Source organism: Trachymyrmex cornetzi, unplaced genomic scaffold (assembly GCF_001594075.2).
Source record: "Trachymyrmex cornetzi isolate Tcor2-1 unplaced genomic scaffold, Tcor1.1 scaffold117, whole genome shotgun sequence".
NCBI lineage: Eukaryota > Metazoa > Arthropoda > Insecta > Hymenoptera > Formicidae > Trachymyrmex > Trachymyrmex cornetzi.
Window position 1 is genome coordinate 1,641,806 of NW_017295730.1, and position 7,391 is coordinate 1,649,196.

Below are 7,391 nucleotides of genomic sequence, written 5' to 3' on the forward strand. Positions count from 1 at the left end.
GCGTGTGTGTATAAAATATTACATATATATAAATAGGTAAATTTCAATTTGAATAATGAAACGCAATTTCCAAATATCTCAGTAGAAACAAGAATAAAAGAAGAAACAAAATAAAAGGAAAACATGTTGCGTGTTGGAAATGTCAGAAGGTCAGGCTTGGACACTTAAGATTGTGCGTGCTAGACGAAGATGATTCGTCCGCTTCGTAATTTACGTCGCGACATAAAAGCGACGTATGATATAATTACCAATCTTCTTAAAAAATTGGAGCATCGTTCGTGTCAGCGCGTAACATGATAAAGGTCGCCGATGACGCGAGGGTTGTCGAAAGGTAAACAACGGATGATGCTTTACGAATGCGGCAGGAGCGCATCCCACGGAGCGCGTTAACGGCACCGCTCCGAAAGTGTCAGGCTGTGCCGCGCGATCGGGATCGCGGTTCGGGCGACGACGACGACGGTCCCGAGCCTCCGCGCTGCGCGGATCCCGCTGACGACGACGACGTTCCGCACCCGGGGCTAGGCGCGCACGCGGCGGCGCGCGACATTTCGCCTCGGCGTCATTATTAGGCGTGCGAGATGACAGATTACTGTTGTTTGCATTCTCGCCGATTACAACACACACTCGCGTAAGGTGTAAGCAGGTGCAGCAATGCGAGAATCCGCGGGCCGCCTACACTTCCTTCTTCAACCCCCGCGAGACCTGTTCTTTGTATCTGTACCATCCGTACTATATCATACCTCCCTGCACTTGGAATGAAATGGATAAATAATTGGAAGTTGAAAAGAGAAAAAGGAGGAAAGAACTGTATGAAAAATTTAACTATGAAGAATGAAATTAAATGTGTTTGACGTGCACTTTCGCGCTCCAACGGCGCGAATATAGGCGAGGGGTGAAGGGAAAGTGTGGAAAGTGCACTTGTAGCGAGAGAAACTACTGGCACTTATATGCGCGCTTTTTTCGAATGCTTCAGAAGATTGTCGGAATTTTATATTAAATTGTGAAAATCTCATATATTTCTTTTATTTATTTCATGTATTTGATGCGCTTTTTTTCTTGTGAAATTTATCACGCATATTAAAATATGACTGCTTATGAAAAAGAGACAAGCAGATTACGGCGCGTTATTAAAGAGAATAGTCCTTAAACTGTAATTCTATTTCTTGGAATATTTTTACATTGCTATTTGTGTTTGATAATTTTATTTGTAACATTTATATCTGATATTTCCGAAAAAATAAAATAATTAATTATTGCGGGCGTCTCTGTTTTGTTAATTTATATATACTCCATATAATACATATTTATGAAATTCATACTTTCAGTTTCACAACCATTATGCCTATTTCTATCAATGTATATTAATTCTAATCTCACTTCAATTTCTCTTCATTTTTTTAGCTTTAAAAATTAGAACATTAGTGAAAACGGGTATTAGAATTTTAAATAAATTCAGAAGACAGGTCTAATTAAAATTAAAATCCGGATTAGCGCCAGAGATTTTCTGTATCGTTCCTCGGATATTCCTTCACCGAATTACAGCCTACATCTCACAATAAGATTATATATACAATAGATCAAAGATAAAGGCTCTCTAGAAATAATCTGAATAAAAATCTTTCAATGCCTATTAGAGCCGACACAGGATATTATGTGTAATAATCAATTTATTAATGAACAATAAAATTGTATAATTATGACATCAGGTAAACGTTTCGACCCTATTATTTGGGTCCTCTTCAGTACCAAAAAAACACAAAAAAAAATTATATAAATAAATGTGTAGAGTAACTATGTAACAGCAAGGTTGAAAGTTGCGAAGATTGTGTCCATTTTAAATGCATGACAAGAATTTGGCAGAATTGATGTCATGCATTTATCTCATTATAAATCTCATTACTAACTGTGATTTCTGACGGTTAAGTTCGCGTCGAATCTATCGTCATTGATTGTTCAATTAATGAAGGGATGCATCTCTGAAATGTACGTCAGCCCATTTCCTTATTCATGACATCAATTCTGCCAAATTCTTGTCATGCATTTGAAATGGACACAATCTTCGCAACTTTCAACCTTGCTGTTACATACTTACTCTACACATTTATTTATATAATTTTTTTTGGTGTTTTTTTGGTACTGAAGAGGACCCAAATAATAGGGTCGAAACGTTTACCTGATGTCATAATTATACAATTTTATTGTTTATTAATAAATTGGTTATTACACATAATATCCTGTATCAGCTCTAATAGGCATTGAAAGATTTTTATTAAGATTATATGTACCTGAGCAGACAAGTCATGATAACGTCAATTAAAATGAATAGTTATTAATTGTAAAGTAATTTTTTAATAATTTTCCAGTAATTAATTTAGAGTCGTTTTGTCAGGATATATATATATGACTTATATGTTCTACTTTAATATTTGAAAGACATATTTTCCTTGAGAGGAGCAACGAATTACAAAACGATACATTGTAAAGTTTCATACGTTGCAATTCTTTCAAGAGCACTTCGTTCCCTCTTGCAGATCTCTTTACTCTATTTATATATCTAAAAAGCATTCTCTCTCTCTCTCTCGAATGAGTGAATCTCTCGAGCAGGTGCCAAGTGGACGATACTGTCCCGCCTGTCCGGATTCTCTCGAGATCGTTACGGGCACGTGCAAACACTTCTGATGACCGAGGTACGAAAGCGTATACTAAAATATACGTGAGCGACGATCCGATTGCGTGTACACACGCGATGTTATACGCGTTCCGAAGGCCGGCTGTCAAGGTAGACCGCGTAGCGACGAGAGGGCAATGGCCGGGCATCGTACTGTACGAACGCCGGGAGGTGACAGAGAGACACAGGAATACGAGACGAGGTGTCCACCGGGCGGTGTGTATACCGGTTTTGTATGTAAGTGCGAACGCGGGACTGAATCGTGTCCCGAGAGCGAACCGGCTGTCTCGTCAGCGGGTTCCCGCCGGAGGCGGTGAGGCACATCAGGTTGGGGCCCCCAGGGTGTTCGCTACCATCCATTTTTCAGTCCTCTTCACGTCAGGATCGATCACAGACGATCATGCTCGCCCTACACGGCTTCCTCGCGACCTGTCTCGTCACCATCGCGATTCCTCCCGCACTGGCCAAGGCGGTCTACGATCAGCGACAGACCGGCGATGTGAACGTGCAGATTGACCTGAAGGACCTGCAGGTGATTGCGCTGGTCAACTCCGAGCTTCTGGACGATTATACGGTAAATCCTTTCCTCTTTTTTAGTCTTTTTCTTTCTTTATTAACTAGGACGTATTTTATAATTTTTCTCATAGTTTTTTCCTGTTTCTTTTTTTCTCAAATTATTTTACATTTCTTTCTTTATTCGAGAAAGCATAAAAATTAAATTTCACTATGATATATTTTTTTATTTTGTTGCGCTTCAACTTACCGTTGATGAAATAGTCGAAGCTTTTCTTCAGTTTGTAACTGCGTTAGTTCTACATATATGTATATATGATGATTTTGATACGAGATTGAAGCGAGCCTGTAATTTACAAAATCCATTTTAGACATTTTGTACTCAGAATGCGTTATACAAATTACATATTTCATTTAATAATAAATAGATTGCTTTGAGTACCACTGAAAAATCACCGTCGACATCGTCCTTGCTTTCGCAGGATTACGATTACTTATATGATTACGCCGACTTTACCATCAAGCCACCGGGAAACAGGCCTATCGCGAGTTCCACGACGGAGAAAAATGATGTCACGCAAGTTTCCGAGCCGCTGCCGTCACAAAATTCAACCGTCTCGGAGTCTGTCAATAATTCAAGCCCGACCACGAGCGACATAACGCTATCCGAAGGAGCCCCGAATGCTAATCCATCGAATGGTACCGAGAACGACAAGACGCCGTCCAAAGACGAAGAGATCCCGAACGCTGATTCGTTGATTGGTACCACGAGCTCGACGCCGAATGCGGATAACGATGACGATAAGAGTCAACAGGAAGCTGGAGCCGGAACACCTTCGACCACGGTGAAATCCGCGCACGCCGTGCGGTCGCAAAAGCGCTGCAAATTTGGATATGTTCCGAACGGCAACGGTCGCTGTCGATCGTGGTTGAATCGCTTGTTGCCGTGAGTACGACCGAATGTCCCACTCTGATCGATCGGTCCTCCCTCGATCGACCGGATTCAGACGGCAAAAACTAGGAGGAGTAAATTTAAAAACAAGTGTCCTTTGAAGGTGTGCCATATATGCATCGAATTTACGCCATGTTTGCCTTCACATCGTGAAACAATCCCATTTGCATTTTTATAATACGATAATTATCTCCGAGTACTTGACGCGCTTCCTTATTTTGTTTTACAGTTCCGGACAAAAGAATTTTCCTAAAAGAGGTAATACATGATTAAAGTATACTCACAGAACGCAAGCGCACGCATATTCTTATATAAACGTATTTTTTTTAGCTGAACTTTTTACACGATTCATCCTCTCTTTTTTTTTTCTCTAACGTAGAAAGAAAAGAAGTTCAGCTAAAAAGACCTCTCTTATCTCGTGCAAGCTTGTATTTTTTCCTCCGTTCATTTTAACTCTTGATTCTTCTTATCATCAGCTCGAGGTTTCTGCTTAAACGTTTGTTTTTAACTCGTAATTAGCTGCGTCGTTGAAATCCGCGATGGTCCATAACGATATCGATGTACAGGCGATCGGTATCGTTCCCACGCCAATCGACGTGGCGATGTGTCCTATAAGTAATCCTATGGTGAGATGGATCCCCCTATCATACAGATTCCGCGTACCGGTTCGTGCAACGGTCTCACCGAGTACGGCGGGGGCGCGCCATCGCTCGCGTTGCTCGAAGAGCATTGTATTGCAAGGTCGAACTTCGTTGCATCTCTCATCTCGCTCACCTACACGCATCACAGCGTAGCGTGTGCGATCGACGTGTATACATCACGAGGATGGCGATAGTCCAGATGCTATTTTTCCTCGGTACGGCGTTCTTCGCGTTCGCCAAGGTTGGCGCCGCTCCGGCAAAATACGATCAACGGCAGGATGGCGAGATCAACGGGCACGGTACGATAAAGAACCTCCTCTTCGTTGTGCTCTTCCCAGGTAGTAGCGGTAGTACCAGCGCTAACGACATAAGTGATCTAGCATGGCATGCTATCCAGGCAGCGGTAAACGCTCGATCGAAAGGACAAGGAGCGATCAAATCCAGTGATGAGGTTCACCAAGAGGAGCCCTATTCTGCGGAAATTCAGATAAATGAGAATTATCTAGATAAAGAAAATTCGGTACGAAAAGTGGAAGGAGATACGAAAACGTTGAACATCTTGGATCAACAACTGGCACTTGTCGGTGATGGGCAAACTGAAAAAATCGACAGAATCGCAAGAAATGTGAAGAATTTCGACTTTCCGAAAAGCCGCGAGGTGCCGACTCTTCCGGGATACTTCATGAACGCGAGGAAGACGTCCAGACCCAAGACAGGAGGCAATGGCCGGGCTCGGAGCATGGTTGGGAACGTGGTTTGGAATCCTGACGATGAACCTGGAAAACCATCGTTAAAGAAGCAGCTATCTGGGGAAGAGGACGTCGCACTGTCTTCTTCGAACGCTGAGAAAAACGACGTGTCTCCGCTGGCCGAGGAGAAGCAGCAGGAACTCAGACTGCTAGGCGACGGCGTTGAGAACTGCGGTCCAGGAAGACATCGCGACGCGTTCGGCGTCTGCCAGTTCGACGAATCAGCCGATTCTCTTTAGCTTTAAGTTCCCCCATGGCTGTAGATCTTAAACATCAAAATATATTAGTTATTATCATGCGATTACTTCTCATATGATATTTTATTTTTTATTTAGCATGAATTTTATATCAGATTTATTACATCAGCTGATAGAAAGCATTTTTTTTTGCTTATTAGTGCAAGAATCATCCCATATAAAATGAGAAGAGCAACGAATTATTTAATTTAGCACGTAAAATACGCTGAATGCGAGATAATTATCGTCTTATATAAAGTATACATGTGCGAAGATTTACTGCATGTATCTATTAAGCTACTTGATCAATAAAATACTTAAACGACAATAACAATGTGAATATGTATTTAAATATAAAGAGAAAATCACGAAAAAAATTGCAGTGTGGTAAATCTAATTTTCTTTAATTCTAATGTAATTTTCATTTTCTTTTTTAAATCAATAAGCTCTCTTAGAGATCAAAAATACATAAAGATCGTTGGTATTATTTTTTCGTTTGTTTAATACTTTTTACCTTTCTTAATCTTTTTTTTATCACCGCAGTATATAAATAGCATCTATCGGGAATAAGATTCTTACCGTCGGGAATTCTTAAATGCCAAAATTCGGATTTTGTATTCTTCAATCGGGGACGGAGATAGTCACATAAGGCGTACGGTACGTCGACCCTCCGGGGAATTTCCAGAAATCGAAGGTCGTTCCCCAAAGACCGGCGGCGATCCTGCGACAGCGTTGATTCGGTTCCCAAGGCGGAAGCGTGAGCGAGAGGAAAGAGCAAGGGCAAGGTTACGGTAATAGGCGCCAAGCCGCGAGACGGACAGATCGGGGAAACGAACTCACCGCGAACGGCCACGATAGGACATTGCCCTTTACAGAGATTGGTGACTATAGATGTGCGCACACCTACGTACACGTGTATGTATACACCTGCGTACCGCGTGTGATAACTATTACGCTCTGTCTTTAGCATCATCGCGTATCCTTCCGTCTCTTGCTCCTCCTTTTCCTTTGAATAAAACTGGTTATCGCCGCGAGGGACATCGACGCGCGATTGATACGTCGCTGATGAGGATGATCAGCTTCAGCAATTCCACCACGCCTCCATCGTTGAATATCGTTAATGCTATTAATACCATCACGTTCCTCTCTCCTGATGGCGATTTCGCAATCCAAATGTAATAAGGATGAGGAGACGTTCAAGGAACATCACAAGGATCATTTCCAATATCGCGCATCTCCTCTTAGCTGGAGACCAATGGAGAAAAATACAATTAGCCGCAAGATAAAAAATTCTTGAATTATGAACGACTGAAAATAAAAAAATGACAAGAACTTGTTATTTATCTTACACAAGTAAATCTTTCGTCAATCTTAATTAAAAATTTTTTATAATAAAAATTCAATCTCAGAACCGAGAGATTATGAAGGAACAAGGAAACATGTAATTAAGTAAAAATATACCTTCTTGATAACGTCAACTTTATGAAAGTTGGTCCGGAAAATTGCGGATAGGGAAAGTATATAGTTCAGATTTAAACATGAGGGAATCTCTCTTCCAATCTTCGCATAAATTACAAAAGTTTTACAGCGTATCAACAATGCCGCGACGATATATATATATATATATATATA

At 41.1% G+C, this 7,391-nt stretch overlaps 3 protein-coding genes across 3 annotated transcripts in view; 2 read left to right on the top strand and 1 right to left on the bottom strand.

The window, feature by feature from the left end:
* The window catches only part of pkaap (A-kinase anchoring protein pkaap), a 3,902-nt gene extending 2,924 nt beyond the window's left edge, over positions 1-978 (bottom strand). The window contains exon 1 of the mRNA XM_018513867.1: positions 249-978. Within this exon, the coding sequence (XP_018369369.1) occupies positions 249-273 (25 nt within the window). The 5' untranslated portion in view covers positions 274-978. The remainder of the gene's footprint in view (positions 1-248) is intronic.
* Positions 979-2,980: 2,002 nt separating this feature from the next.
* Positions 2,981-4,774, top strand: LOC108766221 (uncharacterized). Its single transcript, XM_018515388.1, has 2 exons — positions 2,981-3,242; positions 3,664-4,774. Exons 1-2 carry the CDS (start codon positions 3,069-3,071, stop codon positions 4,129-4,131), a joined length of 642 nt encoding a protein of 213 aa, XP_018370890.1. The 5' UTR covers positions 2,981-3,068; the 3' UTR covers positions 4,132-4,774.
* Positions 4,775-4,830: 56 nt separating this feature from the next.
* LOC108766230 (uncharacterized) lies at positions 4,831-6,125 on the top strand. Its single transcript, XM_018515397.1, has one exon. It carries the CDS (start codon positions 4,959-4,961, stop codon positions 5,760-5,762), a length of 804 nt encoding a protein of 267 aa, XP_018370899.1. The 5' UTR covers positions 4,831-4,958; the 3' UTR covers positions 5,763-6,125.
* The last annotated feature ends 1,266 nt before the right edge of the window (positions 6,126-7,391 follow it).

Excerpts from the sequence above, each read along its gene's own strand:
- LOC108766230 (XM_018515397.1), top strand. The coding sequence starts at position 4,959 with ATGGCGATAGTCCAGATGCTATTTTTCCTCGGTACGGCGTTCTTCGCG.
- LOC108766221 (XM_018515388.1), top strand. The coding sequence starts at position 3,069 with ATGCTCGCCCTACACGGCTTCCTCGCGACCTGTCTCGTCACCATCGCG. Across the intron at positions 3,243-3,663 it reads AGCTTCTGGACGATTATACG|GATTACGATTACTTATATGA; the intron begins GTAAATCCTTTC and ends TTGCTTTCGCAG.